Source organism: Chelonoidis abingdonii, chromosome 15, assembly GCF_003597395.2.
Source record: "Chelonoidis abingdonii isolate Lonesome George chromosome 15, CheloAbing_2.0, whole genome shotgun sequence".
In the NCBI taxonomy this organism is placed as follows: Eukaryota; Metazoa; Chordata; order Testudines; family Testudinidae; genus Chelonoidis; species Chelonoidis abingdonii.
This window is the reverse complement of record NC_133783.1, coordinates 35,084,461-35,110,397: the sequence shown is the minus strand read 5'-3', so window position 1 is coordinate 35,110,397 and position 25,937 is coordinate 35,084,461. Positions and strand designations below refer to the sequence as shown.

At 39.8% G+C, this 25,937-nt stretch overlaps 1 protein-coding gene across 5 annotated transcripts in view; it reads left to right on the top strand.

Moving 5' to 3' along the window:
* The window catches only part of BTAF1 (B-TFIID TATA-box binding protein associated factor 1), a 101,105-nt gene that overhangs the window by 7,215 nt on the left and 67,953 nt on the right, over nt 1-25,937 (top strand). For all 5 annotated transcript variants that reach the window (XM_075072709.1, XM_075072708.1, XM_032770275.2 and 2 more), the window contains exons 2-9: nt 2,272-2,395; nt 3,384-3,498; nt 4,694-4,840; nt 13,368-13,531; nt 13,848-13,984; nt 15,067-15,178; nt 17,543-17,611; nt 24,359-24,448. In XM_075072709.1, the coding sequence (XP_074928810.1) occupies nt 2,272-2,395; nt 3,384-3,498; nt 4,694-4,840; nt 13,368-13,531; nt 13,848-13,984; nt 15,067-15,178; nt 17,543-17,611; nt 24,359-24,448 (958 nt within the window). The remainder of the gene's footprint in view (nt 1-2,271; nt 2,396-3,383; nt 3,499-4,693; nt 4,841-13,367; nt 13,532-13,847; nt 13,985-15,066; nt 15,179-17,542; nt 17,612-24,358; nt 24,449-25,937) is intronic.

The following is a 25,937-nucleotide window of genomic DNA, read 5'->3' as shown; positions in this document are numbered from 1 at the left end:
CTGTCCGGTTGAGAATTTCAGCTATAATCACAAGTGGTGATCTTGTTTCTGTGTTGTACCTGTCCATTTAAACTGTGAGCTGTTTTGGGGGAAGTCCTATTGTACATTTATGGTGGTGTTGTAGATAGGAGGTTGCATCTCCATAGCTGAGGTTACAACCGGATTCCATTAGATAGCTGTATTTCTAGTTCCACTACGACGTTGGCTTGGAAAATTGGTTTAGCCTTACCATTGCCTCCTTTATTCTGAAGCGAAAAAAATGTTTGCAGTTTCAAGAGAACTTTTCAAATTTCAGTTTGCATTGCAAATCATTGATTACTCTGATTTTTAAATTTTCAGTAGCATCTGCTTCTAAATTTTTGTCTGCCCATTAGCTCAGAAATGCCTCGGTGCTATCAAAGTAGAAAGCCAGATGTAATCAGACTTATTAACTGTGGTGTCTAGCTTCAGGATCAGTCCTATGCCCACTGATTTCAACGGGAGTTGTGAGCGGTAATCTTCAATGGGTTGGGGGAGGAAGAGGTTTGCCATTGACTTAATGGGGTTGGAGAGGGAAGAGAGAGAATGTTTTCCCCCTTTGTTAAAGTTTTGCAACTTGGAAAAATATATTATTCTCCTAGACCAGGGGTCAACTACCTTTCAGAAGTGGTGAGCTGAGTCTTCATTTATTCACTTTAATTTAAGGTTTCGCATGCCAGTAATACATTTTAATGTTTTTAGAAGGTCTTTCTATAATACATAACTATACTATTGTATGTAAAGTAAATGTTTAAGAAACTTATGTAAAATTAAAATAAAATGCAGCGTTCCCTGGACCAGTGGCCAGGACTCAGGCAGTGTGAATGCCACTGAAAATCAGCTCGTGTGCTGCCTTTTGGCACTGTACCACAGGTTGCCTATCCCTGTCCTAGACCTTCGCAGTGAGAGACTTGTGTTCTTGTAGCTGTGAGATCAGGGGTCTAGTTCTGGATATAGAGGTATAGGTGTTACATAGAGGCAGTAGACTCTTGGTAGTCAAGATTGGAATTGGGCTTTAGAATTTTGGAGGCTGGGTCATGATAATGGTTTCTTGTGTAGTGATTTGACGAATTATTTTTTCCTGAAAGAGGAAGTGGTGTGTCCAGGCTAAAGATTCTTTGAGTTTTTTGGAAATAAGCTGGTAGCTGGAGGGACAGATTGGGTTAAATGACAGACTTTTTGAGGATGTGGAAGACTGGAGTTGTTTTGGATCTTCATCTTGACAAGCTAATGTAGGCAAGCTTCATATTTTGTAATTTACAACAGGTATTTTTAGTGGTTTACTCTGTTTTTTTTAAAGTTTTTTAAGGGCAGGAAGAACTATTTATTATCTAGTCTGCATATCCCCTCTGTAGTACAGACCATTGATTTTCACCCAGTAATTCCTGAATTATACTCAATATCTAGATGAACTAAAGTGTATATTTTTAGAAAGGCTTCTAATCTTGATTTAAAGACTCTAAGTGGTGATGGAGTGTTTATCACATCCCTTGGCAAAGAGAGCCATTGATGTGCTCCACAATTAGAATTTTTTATTAGTAAATCACAAACACTTCCATTCTTAAAAAATCACTGTAGGAAAGTTTCATAAAGAAACTACTTATTCTTACAGAGTCCAGTCTTTTTTTGCCTTACACATCTGGCTACTCAGCCAGGGGGAGAATGAGAATTGATGACAATACTGTCATCCAAAAGAGAGGCAGAACTTGACATAATGGATTATAAATCTGCATTTCGAGCAAAAATTTTAATGTAGAATATTAGGGTTATTTCTACTGGAGTCTTGTCCAAATGCACTGGTGTAATAGCACTTCTCCATGTCCCTGTTGGGATATAAAGTGTTACTGAAGTTCAAAAGCATTTCTATCCTGAAATAGAGAATTTCTGTCCTGTTCTGAGAGGAGCAACTGGTTGATCATGATTATAATAACTTTATGAATTCCCTTTTAATTCTCTGCAGGTTTATAAAAAATGGATAAACTGTAACTTCTGTAATGAAAGATTTTTACTCCATTTTGGATTTGATCAATGTTCTGGTTTATTCTCAATTAGAAATTCTTTCAGAATGAGTAAGCGTTTCTTACTAAAAAACCATAATTGCGGATCTACTTGGTCTATATCTTGTCAGTCCTCAAGCAACCAACTCCCCTCAAATTGTCAGGTATGCTGGACAGTTTGATGGGATTATGTTAATGAAGTGAGCCAATGAATTCTGCAAGTATAAGCATTCAGCATTTTTTTTCATTTATGTAGGCTTGATCGTCTCTTCATTTTACTGGACACTGGTACCACACCGGTAACAAGAAAAGCAGCTGCACAGCAACTTGGGGAGGTGGTGAAACTCCATCCTCATGAACTGAATAATCTCTTATCTAAAGTAAGCATTTGTTTCTTAATGTAACATCAAAGCTTTGGCAAATAGAGAATTGAAATGAGAATAAAACTAGATTTGTTTTTTTGATACTACAAGGGAGCCTTATTTGGCAGCCTCCTGTTTTTAGGAGGCCACCTAAAACAATCCCGTAAATATATTGATTACTATTCTGCTTCACTCTTAATTAGAAGACCACTTCCATTAAACAGCTAATTATCAGCCTTTGGGATGGTCACTTAAGACTAGTTTCACTATGTATTCTAGATATGATTAATTCCTAATTTGTTGAGCATCTCTGTAATCTGGAAAGAGAAATTTAACTCTTTTCAGTTTCCTGCTGTTGCTTCATTAGTTCAGAACTTTGTTGAGCTACTTGTTGCATGGTTAAAAGTGATTAGCAGAAGGGTGACGACAAGATGATTTTAAAGGACTGGAAATGAAATAGAGATTTTCATTACTTCTAGATTTTAATCTGGCCAAATCTGTTTTTTTTTTTTTTGTTTTTTTTTTAAAACTGGAACCACCAAAATTAGTATTTGTCAGACAATGTCCACAGAATGGTCTCATCTCTGTTCTTATTGAATGGGTATTTATACCACAATTGATGCTATCATCTGAGTGGCCAGAGTTATGAATATTATGCCACTTTTACCAAAAGAGAGTACTCTGAGAAATAGTTTAGATTTTAAAAAGAAGCAAGTTGAATTAGAATAAGAAACAAAGTTTTGTGTCCTAACTACCTGTTTGAACTTATTGTACCAGATTATTAATGGTGTTTCTTGATAGGCAGCACGAATGCTATTGATGGTAAAGCAATGTGTATTCTCACTGTTTCTTCTAGGTCCCAGCTGTCTTTTAAATGGAGCCTTATGACCCATTGCATTTAAAATGATCTTTTTTTGATCAGAGCACTGGATGGCTGCTGTACTCATGAAATTAAAATTTATTTAAAGGTTTAGATAACAATTCATTTTCAAATCTTTCTTTAAAGGTGTTAATATACTTAAGGAGTACAAATTGGGATACTCGCATTGCAGCTGGTCAGGCTGTTGAAGCAATAGTGAAAAATGTACCCGAGTGGAAGCCAACTCCAAGACCAAAACAAGGTGCTTTCAAGTTAACTATATACAGTTCATGATCACTCTAATGTACGCTTAGTCTGGTATAAAACTTGTCAGACAATCTTTCCCAATCTGCTTTACAAGCCCCGTCTGCACGCTGCATATGTAGAATCCATGCTCAGCCTCTTAATGGGGTTTGGCTTTATTAACAAAGAATACAACATAAGGTTCCACCAAATCTTTTAGACCCCAGAAAACACCCTCCTTCTCTCTCTTTATAAAACAGGTGGGATAATAAAGTGCCTACCTTTAGTGAAAAGCAGAATTCCATTAATCCTTAAAGCTTTACTGTCAGATTTGGGTGTTTGAAGCCTCTTGTAAACACTTCCCCCTCTGCCTCCCCACTTTTCAGTGGTGTAAGAGTGCACGTCTCCCTACTAGAAAATGGACTCGTGATATTATTGTGTTGCTTTGCCCAGATATTTCCTGAACATCTCCAGTTAGTTTTTCTATAAAAGCCCTGCAAGGCTAAAACTACTAAGAACACGGTCTGTATGTACTGTTCCTAATTTTGGAGTTAGTGAAGCCATTTGATCCTACTGATGTTTGGTGGCCCAGTGTATGTTACTGTATTATCCTGGTTCTGTTACCTGAATGCTAAGTAAAATTATTGGACAAGTTAGTTCTCTCTTCTGTCTTTTAGGTATGTGTACACACAACACTTGTGCTTTTGTAAAAGTGAAGAAAATAGGCTGTACTAATTTTGATTTGGGTACATAGACTTCCTAATAAGGCACATTAGGCTATAAATGAGCAAGATTCTGTATATTTCAATTAGGAAAGCAAATTATTGGTCTACTTTTTAGACCTTGGGTAGGTCCACATTTATGTTTGAAGTACATGAATCTTGACATGCTCACAGATTATCAGCTCCGTGAGCCTGCAAATCAGTTTGTGCACAAAGTAAGCCTCTAAACGCACAGCTGCCTATGGTCTGAAAATCAACCGTAAGCATCTTCATCAAGGCAACATATCAAGACAGATATTTTTATTGACTCAGATGGATTGCAGTATGTAGATTCTTCCTTCCATGAGGCCTTTAAACTCGCAAAATAAAATGCATGCATTTCTTAGTTTTCTGACAGACTCTTCCTTCTTTCCCACCTTTGCCCCTGCTTCTCATGTGAGAGAACATTGGTATTGACTGTTTCCTTAAGTTGTATTTTTAATTTCTATCTAGACTCTGATTCAGAAATTCCTATGGATGATTCGTGTGCCAGTGATCGGCTGCATTTTGATAGATTTGATATCAGTCGACTGTTAAAACATGGAGCATCTCTTCTTGGATCTGCTGGTGCAGAGTTTGAGGTCCAAGATGACAAATCAGGTATGTGTTGTGTTTGATTTATATCTGTATATAGATGAATTCCCCAGTTATCAGTGCGTGACCATATTGTAGATTGTGACAGTCGAGGATCTTCCATACTGCTAGGAAGTAGGTGTGGAGAACTTGCTAAATCATAACTATCTTTTGGCTTGAATTCTCTCTTTAGGGTAGAGGAATGAATTATTATTACTACACATCTCTGGTTGGAAAAATAGTTTCTGCACTAAAGTAGTGGAATTGATTTTAGTCCTTGTCCCAGCAGAGCTATGATAAATGCAGGGGGAAAAAATGAAATAAGGTTTTGCAGTTGAGTTCAAAGGGAAAATGCTGGGAGAAGAAGAAAATAAGGTTTCTACAGCAACAATAATTCAGCCACATTGTGCATGTACAAGCTTTCTATTTTTGGCTGAAGTCTATTGTAATATTTCTTTGCATTTCCTGTATGTGTGGTAAGTGCTTGTTTTTCTTGTCTTTTTATAAAATCATGGTTTTTGACAGCTCAATCTTAATGTCGGATAGCATAGTTTGGGGATTCTCAAATGTTTTTTTTCCTAGGGTGGACTGCATTTTAACAGAACTTGTGAATGAGGTCTTGCAGACCTCTCATGTAATATTCCTATGACAACCACAGCATTTGATTACGTGGAAAAACAATATCAGGAAAGCTCTGTTTTAGTTTTGTTAGTGAAGAATAGGAGCAGGAAGTAACTGAGAGGAGGCAGCACCATTCGACTAGCCAGCTGTCCAACAGGTGCTCTGTGGACTTTCATGGTCCAGAGACTGGTGGTGGTAGTAAACACATTATGGTAGTATCCAAAGGCACCAATTGGACTTGAAGCCCTACTGTGCTAGTTTTTGTGCAGATGCAGATAAGAGACAATCCTTGCCCCAGACAGCTTCAGTCTAAATGGCACAAACCAGACAAATTAGGAGATAGGGATTTAACGTCTGAGAGAATAAATACATTGAAGAAACAGTTCTGCTTTGTGAGGTTCGTGTGACTTTTTTAGGGGGGGAGGGGTTCATGTGGCTTGGGCTGCAGAGTTGTTTCATTGTTTTGTAGAATTTAAAGGAGTATTAAATTTGAGGTCAGAGAGCCCAGGAGTTTACACAGCAATTAAGTAGTCCTGCAAGCCCAACTTGGCTGGCACAGGGCCAGCAGTGGGTTTTTCTTTGCTTTGTAGAAATACCCTTAGAGACCCTCCATTAGTTCTGTCCTTTGTTTTCAAAGGTAAAGACAAAAGTCTGTTTTAATGAGAGTATTCACAACGTTGCCCTTCCCTGCCTAGCTGATCTAGTAATGTATCATGACACCAACTCCCAGCTTCACTCTGTGAACTTCCAGTCTTTTTTGTGCACCAGTCAGCTTCCTTCCTTAAGCATCTTGTGTGCTCATGCCACCCCTAATACTCAAGAAAACCTCACTAATATAATGTGCAACCACTACCCTTCCTCCTTCAAATCCCTCCTCAACACTCACCTCTTTTACGATGCCTACCAAACCCAAGATGCAGACCATGGTCAGGCAAGTAATGAGCAGTGACTGGCCTCTTTCCCCTTACTCTTCCCCATTCCTCATCCTACTACTACTTCTTGTTCCACATAGCTAGTACTCAGTTTAAGCCCTCTAGGGCATGTCTACACAGCAGCTAAGAGGAATGTCATCAGAGCAATGAGCCAGGAAGGTGATATTGGCAGCAGGATTTTGAATGGACTTGAGAGGAGCAAGGCTTTAGTATTCAGTGCCAGAATGGAGGATAATAAAGATGCAAAATGTTGAGGGCTTAAACAGAGTATTAGCTATGTGGAACAAGAGGAAAAGTCAGACTTTAGAGAGATTGTATAGGAAGAAGGGATAAAATTTAGACATGGGCTGAATATTAGGGTCTATAGATGTGGCTGAGTCAAAGATTTTTTTATCTAGGTTATGACCCTGGATGCCTGGGAGCATAGTGTTCTCCACAGTGAAAGAGAGAAACAGATGGGGTGTGCAGGAAGGGTGGCCAGCACATCCCTCGGCCTGTGCCGTTTCCCACAGCCCCATTGGCCTGGAGTGGCGAACCGCGGCCAGTGAAAGCCGCGATCGGCCAAACCTGTGGATGTGGCAGGTAAACTAACCGTCCTGGCCTGCCAGGAGCTTTCCCTAAACAAGTGACGGACTGGCTTTGAGAACCACTGTTTTAGAGAACATGAATAGCTCAGCTTTGACCTTTGTGAATTTGAGAGGACTGGACATCCACAAATAGGTGTTAGGAAAATAGGCAAAGGAACTGGATTAGATGGAGGGAGCGTGGAGTGCTCACTGGTAGAAAGGCAATGAACCTGTGCACTTATGTGGATTTGCTCTAAAGGAAAAATGAATTTTTATAGTTTGTGATGTTAAATGGTATGTATTAGGCATTGATGTTCATACCTTATTGAGCAACAGTGACCCTTTTACATTTACTACAGTTTCACATAAGTACACCTCTACCTCGATATAATGCTGTCCTCGGGAGCCAAAAAATCTTACTGCATTACAGGTGAAAACCACATTATGTTGAACCTGATTTTGATCCACTAGTGTGTGTGCAGCTCCCCCCCCCCCCCCCCCGCTTTGATCCACCAGAGTGTGCAGCCCAGCCACCACTCCGCGAGCCCTGCTTTACCACATTATATCTGAATTCATGTTATATCGGGTCGCATTATATTGGGGTGGAAGTGTATTAGAAAATAAGGTGAAGGAGATTTATAAACAGTTTTTTTAAAACTTTCTTGTAATATTTGGTACCAGCAAAAGGAATTCTGGTGTAACTTTTGGGTGTCTAAAGTTAGATGGCGTAGATTTTAGGTGACTAATTTTAGTTACAGAAGTTTGGAAACTTCTGGTAAATTGCTTCCTGTCTCTACTTAACAGGTAGATTCTCAGAATTTATCAGTTACGTAGCATCTATATTTTGGTTTTAAGTGTGTGTATGTTGTAAAACTTGTACTGCTTTAGCTAATACATAAGTATGCAGAATAACTTTTTTCTGCAATTTAAATGTTCCTCAGAACCAGAAATCTCACAATTTTATTTTCTCAGAGTCAACTTTCCTTTATGGGTGCTGCATGATGAGTGTCACATAATATTGGTTGGTCCTTGTTACATTAACATTAAGTGTAGTACTCAGAGTAATTGCTTCTATTTTAAGCTTAAATCTTCATACAAAAGGCACTTTTGTTTACTTCCAGAAATCAATTAGAATGTGAAATCAATTGGAGTAGACAAACAATGACCTTTTAGTCTCCTTGAATTCCCGTTAGTAAACAAAATACCCTTTATGAAATAGTCTTCTAATTTGGTAAGTAAGGATGTATAACTGTTTCAAAACTGTAGACACACAGGTGTGTGAACCTGCATGCCCAATAAATATGCAGAGTTGCCACAGTTGGATGAAGAAATGAAGTGTATAAATTTGTGTAACAAATAATGTGTACACAAATTTATTTGCATGCACAGTAGTGGTAAATGTGTGCACTAACTTTCTGCAAAGTTGTTCCGAGTCTAGAAATTTGGGCCCTAAATATCGAAGCGGGCAGTATCGGATTAGATTGTGTCAGAGGAAATATTAGTCCTGAAAAATGAACCTCTAGCTCTATATAAAATTAAGAAAAGGAAATCTGAGCACCCCAACTTGTCATGGCAGATTTTTACAGAATTCTTCATAAAGGCAAAATTTAAAATCTGCTTTCTCCTAGTTGCAGGGTAATGACAGTTTCTTTCCTTTCCTATTTAACTACCATTCTTCAGCTATTCAGGGAATGTTACGCCAGAACCTATAGTTACTTTAATCTTGGTAAGATTATGTCTGAAGTTTGTCTTTTGCAGCATGTGCTATATTAAATTAAAATGGCAAACCAATTTTCTGATAAGTGCACTCTTTTCAAGCTATATGAACATTACGTATAAAATACTATATTAAAAGAACATTAAGCCTGAGAAGTCAGGCACTCAAAAGTTATGAAATACCAGAATTAAAGTTGTTTATGAACACTTAATTTGACCCCTTGTGCATGTGCAGTATTATAAATTTTTAACTACATGATCACTTAGTCAAGGTCCTGGGGAAAAAGTACTTCGTTCAGTGTACAGGAGAGAGTGTACTCACTGAATGAGCAGCTGTCCAATGTTTCGTTTTATACTCCTTCAGTGTGTGACCCCAGCCTTGTTTTACTGTATGCCATTCAAACCCTGCACTGAATAAAGAATTAACTTCTTTATGACAGCTTTTATGGTGCTTATCACTTTAGCATCTGAGTAATTACCTGCTTTTTACAGATGGCCAGAGATTAAGGACAAAATGTCAAGTATCCAGTAATTTTGGGTGCCCAGCTTGAGATGCCAAGGACCTAATTTTTCAGAAAACTGAGCATCTTTTCAGCACTTTAAAGCATAGCTTTCATTGATGTTGCTTTCTCATGGCAAGTGCTCAATACTTTGCAAGTCCGACTCCAGGCCGCCGATTGGACTTTCAGAAAATAAGGAAGAAACAATTAGTATCCACTTGTGAAACATTTGGCTGCAATGACTTGTCCAGCATTTTATAGAAACTCTGTGGCAGAGACAAACGTAACATCCAGTTCTCTAGGGTAGCATTCAGCTGCTTCAAGCATAAGAACATCCCTTCTCTCCTTGCAGTCCCTTGCCTCATTCTCTACACACCTTTTAGCTTCTCCAAGTGAGATGGGGTGGAGTGAGTCCTACAGACAACACCTTACTTCACTATACAACCTGATTGATCCCTACAGTGCAGATGTATCCTATCCTGGTCACACAGCAGATCAGTGTGGCTGAGCTGCGAATAGAACCCAGGACTCCTCACTTCTAGGCCAGTACCCTATCCATGAACTTCGCTGCCTTCTCATTGTTTGTTTGTCTGATCTTCATTGATCTTAGACTAGTAAGAAATTTATAGAGCATCTGGATGTCTAATAAAATATCATGTTTCTTTATTCCCTCTATTAAACACTGATTTCTAAAAAATAGATGTCAGGTATTTACAAAGTACCCATTCTTAGAAAAATATAGGTGTCTGAGTTGTTTTAAAGTAATTGAGCACCCATTCTAATGAGACAGTTATGTACAGTGTACGGTGAATGTTAATATTCTTGCAAATAAAAGTGAATTGTAGCTGTGATTCTTAGGGTTTTTTCTTTAAATTTAGTGGATTAATGTGCGTAAGGTTCCAAGCTATCTGCTGTGTTATCTACAACATAAACCAAAGATTGGTCATGGGTCTGGTTCTGTTCAGTATCTTCATACATGATTTAGATTATGGCGCAGAGAGTACACTTAGTTTGCAGCCAACACTAAGTTGGGAGGGGCTGCAAGTGCTTTGGAGGATATGATGACAAACTGAAGAAATGGTCTGAATTGTATAGATCATTTTGAAGTAAATAGGATGAAATTCAATAAGGACAAATACAACCAGTTGCATACATGCAAAATAGGAAATGACTGCCATGGGGGAGTAATACAGAAAGGATCTGGGGATTATAGTGGATTGGGTCACAGACTAAGTGAGTCAACAGTGTAATGCTGTTGCAGAAAAAGCAAACATCCATTCCGAGATGTACTAGCAAGAGTGTTGTAAGCAAGACATGAGAAGTAATTCTTCCACTCTGCTTTGTGCTGATTAGGCCTCAGCTGGAGTATTGTGTCCATTTCTGAGTGCCACATTTCAGGAAAGATGTGTCCAAATTGGAGGGAGCTCCAAGGGGAGCAACAAAAAAGAGATTAAAGGTCTAGAAAACATCACCTATGTGGAAAGATTTGGAAAAAATTGGGTCTCTTTAGTCTAGAAAAGAGAAGACTAGAGGTGAGGACATAACAGTTTTAAACTATATAAAAGATTGTTATAAGGAGGAGGATGGTAAATTGTTTTGTTAACCTCTGAGGCTAGGACAAGAAACAATAGGCTTACATTTCAGCAAGCGAGGTTTAGGTTGGACATTAGGGAAAAACTTCATAACTGAGGGTAGTTAAGCGCTGGAACAAATTTCCTGGGGAGGTTGTGGAATCTCCATCATTGGAAGTTTTTAAGAGCAGGTTAGACCAGTGGTTCACAAACTGGGGTTCATGAACCCCTGGGGATTTGTGAAATGTTACAGGGGGTTCGGGGGGGCAGGGAGAATCCCTAATGGCGGACAGAGCTGTCCCTAGGGACCCTGGGCAACACAGGGGGCCCACAGCCCCTGGACTTCCAAGAGCTAAGGAGATCAAAGCAAACATATCACGCTGAGGAGATTTAAACTTCAAGACTTCTTTTAAGAAACAAAGGGAGGTGAATATTTTTTGCTGTTTGTTAAAATTAAATAGGCAGCTAGTATTGTTTTAAGAATTATTATGAAGAACAAGTTTAAGCTTCATTGTAATGTGCGATGTTTGCCTGGACTGCTCAAGACCTGAATGCTTGTGTAGGAGGAACTCTTTTTTGAGTTGGCTTCTTAAATATCTTCATGTGGTTTCACGTCTGATACTCCTTGATGTGACATAGTAGCCTTGTCTTATAACAGGCTTATTCAAAGTAACACAAGCTACGAAAGTGAGATCTTGGAAGAGTGTTGCCGTTTTCATACAGTGTAAAAAAAAAAAAAAAAAAAAAACCAAAAAAAAACCCCCCTGTAATTGTGTAATATTCATGTCATAAAACAAATTTTATATTTCCAAAATCACTGCTTTTATAATTTATACTTGGGTAAAGGAGAATCCCTGGAAATATTATTTTTAAGAGGGGCTTTGTGAGACTTGATGTGTTAGTGAAAAGGGTTCACAGGCTGTTAAAGTTTAGGAACCACTGGGTTAGACAAACAGCTGTCAGAAATGGTCTAGTTCTGCCTTGAGTGCAGGGGACTGGAGTAAATGAATTTTCATGGTCCCTTCCAGTCCTATGATTCTATATTAAAGAAAATATTGTGTGAATTGATATGTAAAGTACATCAAACATTATGCTCTTGTTGGACAAACATAAATAATAGCTCTGTAGTCTTGGCAAAGTCACTAAATGACTTCAGGATGGTCCAGGACAAGGAAAATGGACTATTCTAGGTAGTGGCAGCTGTTTGTCTTTCTCTTTTTATTTTGTTGGCTTTTGTAATCACACCATTAAATGTACGAATTTACAGGGTTATGGCTATGGATTTAATTATATCCATGCCCATAATCCATCTGAGTTCCCCCAAAGGTCCTGGCAATATGAGCCACTTGACTCAGTGTTAAAATGAACACTTAAAGGGTGTGTCGAGCCTGATCTCACTGCTTGATAAGTCACTTCCTTTCTCCTTACTGTCTTCAGCTGGTACTTGTACATCCCTAGTTGACAGTAGCAGTGGCAAAAACCAAAGGATGACACCACTTCAGATTGGTTTCTGTATCCTATATCAAGAAATTAATATAATGTGCAAAGTTTACCAGCTAGATTTCTAGGCTTATTGTAGCTCGTGGCCTTATTCAGTTTAATTGAAATCCTTTCATTTGCATGTAATCTTGAAGAGCCTAACTGTCTGGTTGGTATCTAGTTGCTAAGCACTTCACAAGCTTTAATTAAGCTTTGCAAGTTTCTTGAGAGGTAGGCAAGTACCATAATCCTCACTTTACAGGTGACTTGCACAACTTAGCACATGAAGTTTGTGGCAAAACTGGGACTAGATTCTGACAAGACTCCAGTTCTAAACCCAACCATAAAACCATCCTTCCCCTCCTAGCAAATCCAGCTCTCCATCAGGAGACATTAGTTTGGGGGAACTAGTATAGAAGAGGCTTGGATACAGTGTGGGGGGGGGGGGGGAGGGGTTGGGATTTTCTGCATGGGTTTTTTGTTACTTTAAAAAAAAAAAAAAAACACAACCCTATTCAAACTTGGCTTTTGGGCTTCCAACAGGGAAGTAAAGATGTTCACATACTGTGTATGGGTCTCTGAGTGATCTTAACATAAAAAAAAAAAAATTCTGAATGATATTAGAAATGTCTCTTTCTCTGCATTTTTGTCAGGGCTTTTTGTTTCTCTTTGGGGAAAACTCTTTCCATAAAAATATGATGCGTGTGCAAAATAACAATATTAATTTTTATTTAGCAAGGCTCCACTTATTGACAAAGTCCTCTGTGCAATATGGTAACTGCCTGTTCCTTTCCTCCAAAGTGATTTTCCACAAAATCTAGAAAAATGTTACTTTAAAATCCCATGCATATAATGCATTTCAGTAAGTCTCATGGAAGCTGTTTAAAAGTATTCTAGAACTTTTCTAGTGAAAGCTAATGCCACTTTAATTAGATAGCTCTATGGTTATAAAAACAGTTCTTTAAGGGTCAATATTTTGGGTTAAAAGATATTTTACAAAGCTTTAAAGCTTCTGTGGCATTTAATATATCTAATCAAAGTACAGTTGACCTGTTTTGTTTTCATAAATTAGAATATTTTAGTTTTACTGTAATTTTTACCAAGCTTAAGTAGTAAATCTATTGGACATATGTGTTTTGAAATGAAATATAAAAGCTGACCTTTTTTAGGTGAAGTTGATCCTAAAGAGAGGATAGCACGACAAAGGAAACTGTTACAAAAGAAACTTGGCCTTGATATGGGAGCTGCAATTGGAATGAACACTGAAGACCTGTTCAATGATGAGGATTTGGACTATACTCCTACTTCAACTTCACTTGTAAACAAACAACCTGTAGGTAAAACCTTGGGCTGTTTGACTGCAAGGAATAATACAGTGGGTTTGCTTCATTTGTGCTTCTGCCATTTTAAATTATTATATTTAAATACTAAGCTTGACTTGTAATTTTGCTCTCTTTCAAACACTTAAATTTCATAAGTTTCATATTAGCCATATTCAGTACAATGCCAAACTACTGCTCTGGGTTTCAAGTGACATGGGTGCTATGGGGAAGTGAGAACAAGAGCATGTTTCTGTTTTTGTGCTTGTGGGGGCGGGGTGAATTTTAGGTACAGGCAGGACTGACATGGAATGGATTCTTATTTTTCAGACTCTTCAGGCTGCTGAGTTGATTGATTCAGAATTTCGAGCTGGTATGAGCAGTAGACAAAAGAATAAAGCTAAAAGAATGGCTAAGCTATTTGCAAAGCAAAGATCCAGGGATGCAGTAGAGACTAATGAGAAGAGGTACTGTAGCAATTGCCTTCTTGTTTGTTTTCTGGTAATGTAGTAAGTGATCAGGCCAGCTCAGAAATTCCCATTCTGGCTTGGTTCTGAGAACTCTTCAGTGAAGCTTGGTTCCACATTTCAATAATTCCAGTAAATAAACTATTAATACACCGTTCTTTATTTCTGCATAATAAAGATGTACTGTTGTCCTCAGAAGGTAGTTTCAGTGAGAATACAATAGCAACAGGGATAGGATAAACAGCAATCTTAATCACAAATTCAGTTCTCATGTAGAGAAGCAGGCTAGACTTCAGGTACCTTTTTAGCTATCCTAGAATTGTGATAATCTCTCCAGTGAAACAGAACTCAGTCTTTCAAGTGGTCTCTGCCAATAGCCCTAACAGTAAAACTTTAGTTGTAAGAATTTTATTTTGTGCTTTGCTTTAAAAACCACAATGAGTCCAGGTCTCTAGTTAACCCTTTAGTTGGGAACCTTTTCCGTATATAACGTAATATATTACATTTGACATTCATGGTGGTTGGTTTATTAAGGACCTGATGGTACTTAGAATTAAAATCATGGATTAATGAAGATCAATATGGCTAAAGTTTTCTCAATCCGTGTGTATTTCTCCATCATTCTTATAGTATGTTTTCCTCTCAGTGATTTGTACCACATGAATTGTCCACAACTGTTATGTCAAAAAAAACAAAATGAGTTTCTTCTAGATATTGTTTGAAAATTCCTCCCCTTGCATTTCCCTGTTCACATAGCTGGGAGAGGTTGGAAAGTGGGATGGCATTGAGTATTCTTGTCTGTGATCCGTCACTGGGTAAATCACTGAATAATAAAGCTCATGGTAACTGTTACATACAAGGAACACATGCCAACATATTTAGCACCTAAATGTAACTTGGTAGCTAATGTCTTATATTGGTTAGTTTAAGAAGACACTTCCATTTTCTATTGAAGTCATCTAAAGAAAACATAAATAAAAATGTGATAGGAATGTTTTCAAGACTCTGAGAGGAAGTAATTACTCCTGCTACAATGCATAATGTTTCTAGTCACAAACATGACATTGTTACTTCCTTTTTAGCAACGATAGCACTGATGGGGAACCAGAAGAAAAGCGCAGAAAAGTAGCAAATGTTGTCCTCAACCAGCCTGCCACTGACTCAAAAGTTCTGGTAGACAATGCACCAGAAGAGGTACAATATGTCCCCTTTTATTAAGAGATTGATAACTTGGTGATGTGGGCCAATGTTTGTTTTTAAACTACTTCCTGCTCCCAGATTCTTCAGTTCATGTTACTGTTAATTTACCAAAACCAGAAGAGGAAGGAATTTCACTTGCAACTCATCTACAACTACAAGAACAGAGTGTTTTTTGTAACACTGCATGTGAGGTTGAGATCACTGTTAATTGACTAGTGGTAATCTATGACTTCAGTGAACTTCACTTGAGAACTGTCTAGCTTCTTATCCAATAGGCAGATTAACACTGCTGGTGGCTGTAGTCTTAAATGTAGGTGCCTTTAGGGTGTTAAATTGCAAAGCTAGGCTAGAGCAGGTAAAAGGTAATAAGATCACTGTGACCAATAAATAATCTGTTCTGAAAATGCTGATAAGGGACAAAGATTAAGGGAACCTTTTTAATCAGACCTAACAGACTAAAATTTCTGGTTCATTACTGAAGAATTAAACAGTATCACAAAGACTTCTTGAAGAAACTCACAATTTATGGAAAGATTGAAGCTTGGAAAATTGTAGAGTAGCTGTATTTGGAAGTGGGAAATAGCATATGGGAAAACAGACCTCGTGTACCCTCCACAATTTTTTTCTTTAAAGTGGGCTCTATCATTATAAGATTTGAAGTATCTTCTCCATCAAAATGAGATTTAGTCTAGTTCCTAAATACAAAGTTTACTAACAGTCTTGTTTGCGAGACTGTGATGATATTGTCATAATTGGTTCATCTTCTTTTTACTTTTTCTGATTGGTAAGATTGTCTAAATTGGTTATTTTTATCTGACTTTGGGTTGAACTGTGAACTGCTTTCTCAAAACCTCTTCATCTGTACAAAGTCACAGTTGGTTCAAAACTGGTTTCTGTTCTGTATCTTTTTGATAATTTTGGGGGTCACACACAATGCTGCCTCTGTGGTGTATGAACATCCAATACCTTCTAAAAATTGCTGGCTTGGGTCGTCTTTAGCTAATGCTTAACTCAAGCCTGACAGGGCTGTTGCTATGTCTACACTACAAACTAGGGTGTGATTCTCAGCCACTACTTTTCATACCTGCACTAGCTATCATCAAGCTAAACAATAGTGTAGCTGTGGAAGCATAGGCAGTAGTATTCTGCCAAGTACAAACTGGCCTGAACTTTACAAGGCCTGGGCAGCTACACTAGCGTTTGTGCACGCTCTCACTGAGGTAGTGCGAATATGCATATGTGAGCTGGGAATCACATCCCTAGCTTGCAGTGTAGATTTAAGTTGTATAGCTCCAAGGTAGGATTCTCCCCTACTTTGTCTTAGGACAAAGCTTGCATACCATAAGAATCAATAATAAGGCCAAGAACCCTTCCTTACCTTTTGTGTCAGTGAGACACCTGACAGAAGGCTGATGATCCAGAACTGAGATTGATCACCTCTGGAGGAGGAAGGCCCAGCATAATAAACAGGTTATGCCAGCCTTTAACCAGTCTTCTTGTACCCAAAGTGAGAAGTGCTGTTATCAACATCATCTGACTCTCTCATCACAGTTCCAACTTCTATGCCAGAAGAGGCCAAAAGATTTAGAGCTGATGAGTTCACAGACCCCTGTTACCTCCAGTATCTTATTTTTCCTTTCATTAACTGGGAGATGTCCCAGCCTTTTATTCTTTAAGTGTGTGTGTGTGTGTGTGTGTGTGTGTGTGTGTGCGCCCTATAAAAGACCACATGAAGAGGGTGCCAGAAAGAAAGTTGGTTTTTTCTCCTCCCCCGCACCCCCCCAAGATTTAAACCTCCTCATAAACGCTTTTTAGTGTGTTGTGTGTGTCTAGAGTCCTAAGAAATTTGAAGCTGTTAAATGTTGCATTTGTGTTGGGGAAGACTTATGCTCTATTATTAAACAAGACTGGAAATTTAAAATAGATGGCATTCTGTAAAAACTTGGAAATTCCTGTCAATTCTCTGGACTTTTTCTATTCGGTACGATGTGGCAAAGTATATTTAAATTACTGGACAATTTCCTTCAATGTATATTTCCATTGAAAACAGCTTAGTGGTAAGAAGCCTTCCCCCCCGCCCCCCCCACCAGGCTTTTCTACATGGCAAGTTCAAGTCTGGCAAGCTGGTGTGCTATACGGTCACACCCTGGCTTGCTGTGCAACTAATTTGCTGTGTAGACAAATGATAGTGGGAGAAAACACTAAAGTCAAAGTAATTAACTTTTTTTTTATCTGTTGAATAAACTGGTGGTGGTGTATCTTGTGTTTGTAAGTCTGTTTGACATGGAACTCTAAATTTCCCTAACCATTAACTTCAGATAGTCTCTCTTATTGATTGGGTATTTTTTTTGTTTTTAGGCAAATGAATGGCCTTTAGAAAGCTTTTGTGAAGAAGTATGCAATGATCTTTTTAACCCGTCCTGGGAGGTAAGAATTATGCATAGCCTTCTTATATCTAATTTGTACAAATAAGGAATTGATGCCATTAGAAATTGGGACTTGTATTTACATTTCATGTTTATGCCATGATCCTACATCAGGGACTGCAAGTGCAGTTTTCTGCAGTTGTGCTGCATTCCATTTACTCCACTAGGACTAAACACAGATGCCCAGAGGTCTGATAGTGGATCCTGGAGTCCCATTGAAGTGAATGGTGCTTGGCACAGGTGTAGATGTCTGTATTAGTTTTCCCTGATGTGGGATGGCCTAAATATCTGTTTAGGTAGGCTTTGTTTCTTTAAATAACATCTGTTTTTATTCAGACTCCAAGGTAGCATTATAGAGAGGCATTTGGTAGTGTGTTAATTCATAGAATCATAGTCCAACACCCTGCTCAAAGCAGGACCAATCCCCAACTAAATCATCCCAGCCAAGGCTTTGTCAAGCCTGACCTTAAAAACCTCTAAGGAAGGAGATTCCACCCCCTCCCTAGGTAACCCATTGTAGTGCTTCACCACCCTGCTAGTGAAAAGTTTTTTTTCCTAATATCGAACCTAAACCTCACCCACTGCAACTTGAGACCATTACTCCTTGTTCTGTCATCTGCTACCATTGAGAACAGTCTAGATCCATCCTCTTTGGAACCTCCTTTCAGGTACACCTCTACCTCAATATAACGCGACCCAATATAACACAAATTCGGATATAACGCAGTAAAGCAGTGCTCTGGGGAGACGGGGCTGTTCCAGTGTTGGCTAAGAGAGACAACGGCAGCACAGTTGAGCTAACAACTCCCAGTGTGCAAGGCAACAACCCTTCCATACCCCCACAATGAGCAATCAGAAGGGTGGCCAGGATTCAGGACGCACTGGCCAGCCCGAGACGGCCGGGAGTGGAGTCCTCTAGGTAACAGCTCATCAGCTCCCAAGGACAAGGTGCCAAACACACAAGCTGACCCATCTCTACCTGCACAGAGCTCGTTCTTTGTCCACCATGTCGGACATGCTTCCGGAGCAGCCACCCGCAGGGCCAGCCTCACCTGGCTCCTGCATCTACCGGCAATCTGGGGCAGCAGCGGCAGGTCACAGCAGAAGGGCACACGAGACGTGGGAGCCGCTGGTGCAGCACCCCGCCCGAGCCTTGCCCCACCCCACAGAGTCGTGCTGCCCACATAGCAAAGGCTGCGGCCAGCTGTCGCAGTCCTTAGCAGGAAGGCAGGAGCAAGGAGCCACCTCACCCAGCAGGGAGGGGAGACAGGACAGAGACTGAGCCCTTGCTTTGGGGGGGATCGCCAGGGGTGGGAAAACGGGACTTCCCTGTTCCCTCCCTAGAGCGAGATGGCTGCAAACAGCCTGGGGGTAGCCACTGCGTAACTCAAACCTGCTGTGGTCACAGCTGCTACCATGCTGGCCCCTCCCCCTAGAGTAGAGGTTATAAGAGCTCTGAAAACTATCTGGAGATCAGAGAGCTGGGGATCTGTGTCTGTCAATCGAAGGCCACAGCAAGTTCAATACACCTCTACCCCAATATAACGCGACTTGATATAACACGAATTTGGATACAATACGGTAAAGCAGCACTCCGGGAGTGGGGCGGGGCTGTGTGCTCTGGCTGATGAAAGCAAGTTCGAGAAAGCGGTTTCACTTATGTGGTAAGATTTTTTTTGGCTTCTGAGGGCAATGTTATATTGAGGTAGAGGTATAGTTGAAAGCAGCTATAAAATCCCCCCCTCATTCTTCTCTTCTGCAGACTAAACAGTCCCAGTTCCCTCAGCCTCTCCTCATAAGTCATGTGTTCCAGCCCCCAATCGTTTTTGTTGCCCTCCACTGGACTTGCATAAATTAAGCTGTCATGGGATAAAAGGGAAGGTCCTTTCATGGATTGAGAACTGGTTAAAAGACAGGGAACAAAGAGTAGGAATAAATAGTAAATTCTCAGAATGGAGAGGGGTAACTAGTGGTGTTCCCCAAGGGTCAGTCCTAGGACCAGTTCTAGTCAACTTATTCATAAATGACCTGGAGAAAGGGGTAAAAGGTGAGGTGCAAAGTTTGCAGATGATACTAAACTGCTCAAGATGGTTAAGACCAAAGCAGACTGTGAAGAACTTCAAAAAGATCTCACAAAACAAAGTTATTGGACAACAAAATGGCAAATGAAATTTAATGTGGATAAATATAAAGTAATGCACATTGGGAAAAATAACCCCAACTGTACATACACTATGATTGGGGAAGGGGGCTAATTTAGCTACAACGAATCAGGAAAAAGATCTTGGAGTCGTCATGGATAGTTTTCTGAAGACATCCCGTGCAGTGGCAGTCAAAAAAGCAAACAGTATGTTAGGAATCATTAAAAAAGGGGTAGAGAATAAGATGGAGAATATAAATCTATGGTATGCCCACATCTTGAATACTGCTTACAGATGTGGTCACCTCATCTCAAAAAAGATATACTGGCATTAGAAAAAGTTCAGAGAAGGACAACTAAAATGATTAGGGGGTTTGGAACAGGTCCCATATGAAGACAGATTAAAGAGGCTAGGACTTTTCAGCTTGGAAAAGAGGAGACTAAGGGGGGATATGATAGAGGTAATAGATATATGAGTGGTGTGAGAAAGTAAAATAAGGAAACCGTTATTGTATCTTGTTCCCATCAATACAAGAACTAGGGGCCACCCAAAAGAAATAATGGGCAGCCAAGGTTTAAAAACAAATAAAAAGGCAGTTCTTCACACAGCTTACAGTCAACTTGTGGATAGCTCCCTACCTGAAGCAGGTTGTGAAGGCTAGCTATAACACAATTTAAAGAGAACTGGATAAATGCATGGAGTTAGTCCTAAATGGCTATTAGCCAGGGGAATGGCTTAAGGAATGGTGTCCCAGTCCTCTGTTTGTCAGAGGGTGGAGATGGATGTAGGAGAGAGATCACTTGGTAATGCTTGTTAAGTTCACTCCCTCTGGGGCACCTGGCATTGGCCACTGTCGGTAGACAGGATACTGAGCTAGATGGACCTTTGGTCTGACCCAGTATAGCTGTTATGTTCCAATTTTTCCACAGCCTTCTGTGTGGGGTGCAAAACTAGACACAGTACTCCAGATGAGGCCTCATCAATGTCGAAAACATCCCTTGATCTGCCGGCAATACCCCTACTTATATAGCCCAAAATGCCATTAGCCTTGTTGGCAACAAGGGCACACTGTTGATTTATATCCAGCTTCTCGTCCACTGTAACCCCTTGGTCCTTTTCTGCAGAACTGCTGCCGCCTAGCCATTAGGTCCTTAGTTTGTAGCAGTGCATGGGATTCTCCTGTCCTAAGTGCAGGACTCTGCACTTCTTCTTGTTGAACCTCATCAGATTTCTTTTGGCCCAATCCTCTGATTTGTCATAAAGAACTGTGACTTTGTTCTTCTGTAGTTACCTAAACAGTTTAGTAACTATCTCTCACACATACACACACCACCTGCAAATCTGTCATTTAGTCGTGTCTCAAGTAGAGTGCACCTCCCTTTTTGGAGTCAAAATCACTATATCTTGTTATATTTTGTTGAAGTGAGAAGGTATTGATTAAAGTGGTAAAATGCACTTACCTAAGACAGCACTTCCTACAAGTCAAACATTCTCCTTATTCTACAGACTAGTAGTAGTAATAAAAAAAAACAAACAAAAAAACCAAAACCTTTTAGTGTCTACTGTCCCCCTCAGTTCAAAATATCCATTGAGATAGATTGTGGAAACAAACCTGCATCTACTTCAGTGAGCAACTCAAAACGGTGTTTCACTTAGGGCATGGCTATACTTGTAGAGCGCCTGGAGTTAAGCCAGACTTCGGAGAGTGCAGCAGGGAAAGTGCTGCAGTCTGTCCACACTGACACTTAAAGCACACTGGTGTGGCCACATTTTGTGGCACTTGCAGCAGCATTGGGAACAGTGCATTATGGGCCGCTATCTCAGCATGCAAGTGATTGCAACGTGCTTCCCAAATGGGGTTGGGGTGGAATGTGACAGGGAGTGTGGTGTGTGTATGTGGGGAGAGAGAGAGTAGGTTTTTGTTGGGCTGAGAGCATGTCAGCCATGCCGTCTTGTAAGTTCAGACAGCAGCAGACCCCCTCTTTCTTTCTCTCACACACGCAGCATTTGAGAGTAATGGTTGATTTGTCTGGAAGCAGGTAAGCAGCCAGCTGTCAGAAACGGAGCTTTCAAAAGGCACTTCTGCATTCCTGCAGTGATTCAAAACAATGACAAAAGTGGCCACTTGACTTAAGGGGATTATGGGATGTTTCTGGAGGCCGATCAGAGCGCAGTAATGCAACACGTCATTCACACTGGCACCGCAGCGCTCCAGCGGGGGCGCAGCAAACGTTGTTCCTCTCGCTGAGGTGGAGTACCAGAAGCGCTCTAGCTGTGGAGTCGGAGCGCTGTACATGTCTTGCCAGTGTGGATGGGGAGTGAGCTAGTGCACACGGGGCTCCTTTATCGCGCACTAACTCGCAAGTATAGCCAAGCCCTTAATAAATTACAAAGGCAACTCTATTCATACATCCTCCAGGTATCTTTCAGTCCAACTCCTGTAAGCAATCTAATCTAGGTTCCTGTATCACACCTATGTAGAATATTATAAAATGTATATACAAAGATACATTTTTTTTTTCATTCCCCTTTCTAGTCAGCAGAAACTGGACTTCATTTTTGTTTTGTGGTGGCTTCTGGTTTGCTGGAGGGAGCGTATCCTGTTTTTAATCTTATTTTACTGAGAAGAGGAGACACAAGAATAAAGGAAGGCAAAAGTTGTGTGTGTTTTTTGGGTCCCCCCAACTTCTTTTTCTGGCTCCTCTTTCTTCTTTTTTACTTTTCTTTTGAAGCTCCTATTTGTTATTTCATAGAGACTTTGTGCCAGGATCCTCAGCTGATGTAAAAATGGAGCTATGCCAATTTAAGGCAGCTGAAGAGCTGATCCTTACTCTGAATTGATAAATACATTCCACCCAAGAATCTGACAGTTTTGTGCTACCTTCAAATTAGCATTTTCATAGGAATTAAACTGTCAATATGATATTTCTTGTATTTTTTCTTTCCTGTTTTCTGAATTGACTGTCTGAAATCTATTTGGGTGTTTCTCCTTGGACGTATAGCTGGGAAGGAAAAATCTACACAGATACTTCCATATCTTCTTGAAGGTGGGCAGATCTTTCCAGAGGTTGACTCCATGAGAAAATATATATAATATATATAAAAAAAAAAAAACAATCTGGAAAGAATAACTTGCATTTCAGACGACAAATCCTAATAATTACTTGTTTATAACTTCCAAAATATTTTCAGTAATGAACTACAGATTTAAAAATGATGAGTGTAGTCTCTGCCTCAATACCTTGTCATTTGGCTGCGTATAGAACTACACACTTTGGTGCATTCAGCATCTATACATTAGGATTGAAATGGAAGGCTTTGGGAATCTTCACTCCTGCCTTTTATGTAACCTCACAGAATTTAGGGCTGAATGGCTTCCCAGACTATTGAGGGAATATTTTATTCTTATTTACCTTAAAGGTAAATTTTAATACCTCTGCTCCTTAATACAGCTGTTTGACATAGCTCCTTAATTTTACTATGCAAGCTGATATGCATGTACAGATGGAGTCATAGTGAATCATTTATATTGTCACATACTGACTTCCCAGAGCATTTTTAAGGGATTTGGATCTCCATCAGTTCTTGCTTTGGTTAATAGAACTATGAAGACCATCAGAGCCTAGAAGATTGATTGTTGCAAGCCACCACCAGTGAATTGATTCCTTGGGGAGCAGGACTCTTTATTACTATTTTATTTTAGATCCATGCCTCTGTCTCCACCACTAATTGCATTTGGAACTCACATAGTCTGCTGTACTGGTGCTAATACTTGGTTTTAGTGTTAATGAAAGATTCTTTAGTTCTGGATTTTGATCTCCAGTGCCTGTATTTCAGATTGTTGGTAGCCCCTAACTCTCACCTATAATTCCCTATTCTAAGGGATGACTTGTGTGGCTCTGTATTCTGCCTCATTGTTTAACAGTAAAAACTTAAGAACTGACTGAGAGGGGTCTAGTGGATGCTAAGGCTGTGATAATTAAGATTGGAATGTTTGTGGAGGTGGAGGGAAGATTTGTCTTGACTATTATGCAGGCATCCAAGAGCCTATATAATGCATCTTAGGATAAACAAAATTATCTTTAAGTAACCCACATTTGCCTGCTGTGAGATGCTTGCTGCTTTTAATCTACTAAGAAATATTGCAATCCCTTTATATGGTTGGAAAGATTTTGCACGATCGCTCTAAAACTTCATCCAGGATCAGTGAAGGAGCTTTGGTATAAAATAACTCTACTTGTCTCTGAAAGAACCTCTTCTGAGAATTATCTGGCACTCATAACACAGAAAATTAAAACCTTATAAAAATGACATCCTTCTCCATAATCAGACTTTAGAGAAACACTGAAGACTTCTGGGGATGATCAGGGAAATCTCATTACTGATTTCCATCACCTTTGCCCAGAAACTTCCTACGTATGTGTAAATGTTATAAAATGTCACCAGATCTGTAGCATTCAGAACTTGTTACTGGAAGGAAAAGCAATTTATATTATTTGAATGTTTTCCAACTTCTTCAATTGATACTGAGCATTTCTAGATGTTAAAAAAAAAATAATAATAATAATAATCGGTCTGTTTTTTATTCCCCCTTTTGCATGTTTTAGGTTCGGCATGGTGCAGGCACTGCGCTGAGGGAAATACTTAAAGCACATGGGAAAAGTGGTGGCAAAATGGGAGACAGTACTGTAGAAGAGGTAAAATTAGAAGTCGATGATAACCAGCTTATTGAAATACAGGCCAAGCACTATTTAAGTGTAGCTTCATTTGCAACCTGCAGAACTCTTCTCTTCAAATACTAAAATTGGGATACACAGATGATAGAGGCAATTTAGGAGTGTGGGAGTAGGTGTAAAAGGAGTAATCTAATGACAAAATGTAAATCACCTTTTTCTTTAAAAAAAAAAAAAAAAAAAAAAAACTTGAACAAAGAGCCTCTGCATTGACAATTGAATGCAGACTTGGATTTCAAGAATCAGCTTTACCATTAGAAAGTATTAGAATCAGTATATTCCAAAATTGTGACAAGGCAAATTCTACAGCTTAAAGTTTGGCTAATTTAATAAACGTAATTTAGCTAAAATGGCTTTTAGATTATGAAGCAAGTTGTATAATGCCTTTTAATAGGGAAACTGAGTCCATTGGCTTGCTTTGGATGACTAAACCAGGAAGAAGTATGTAGAAGGCAGTCCCCATTGATTTAAAAAAAGCACTTGGGTGGGCTATTGATATAGTGGGCCTTAGTAAGTTTTTAGAAATACCTGCTAACTTCTGCCACCCTTCTTCACATAGTTGCCCTACAATCCTCTGAGCTGGCTGTTGCAAAAGGGACTGTAAGGAAGGCGTCAGTGCCTCACCCCAATTGTAGAACAAGTGGAAGGTAGTCAGGTCTATAAGAGCCCGTCCGGTAGAAGATGTTTAGGGTTTCTTGTTTGTTTTATTTTTTTTATTCCCCCCCCCCCCCTTGGGGTAAGGGCACATGTGAGAGACCTACTTTTAGAGCCCAGCAATTCTGCACCTTTGTGGTGGCCCAGAGAGGCCATTGCCATAGAAATGCAAGTTGGACTGCCCTACCCAGCACTGGGAGCCCATTACCCTGTGAGGGGGGACTGAGGTGGGCAGAGAGGTACAAGCTCTTTTGCATCCATGCAAGGATGAATTTGCCCCACTGGAACTTTTTGCAGAATATTTCTTGTGACTAAGGATGGGAGAACATGAATCTAAGGCGTGGTCTATGCTACGAGTTTAAACCGATTTTAGCAGTGTTAAACCGATTTAATGCTGTACCCGTCCACACTATAAGGCCCTTTATATCGATATAAAGGGCTCTTTAAATCAGTTTCTGTACTCCTCCCCGACAAGAGGAGTAGTGCTAAAATCGGTATTACCATATCGGGTTAGTGTGGCTGCAAATTGACGGTATTGGCCTCTGGGCAGTATCCCACAGTGCACCACTGTAACCGCTCTGGACAGCAATCTGAACTCGGATGCTGTGGCCAGGTAAACAGGAAAAGCCCCACGAAATTTAGATTTTCATTTCCTGTTTGCCCAGCATGGAGAAAAGAGAGAGATTATCCAAACCTCCCGCCACCATGATTTTTGCCCATCAGGCACTGGGCTCTCAAACCGTTTGAGAGCCCAGTGCCTGATGGGGCAAAAAATCATTGTGGCGGGTGGTTTGGATAA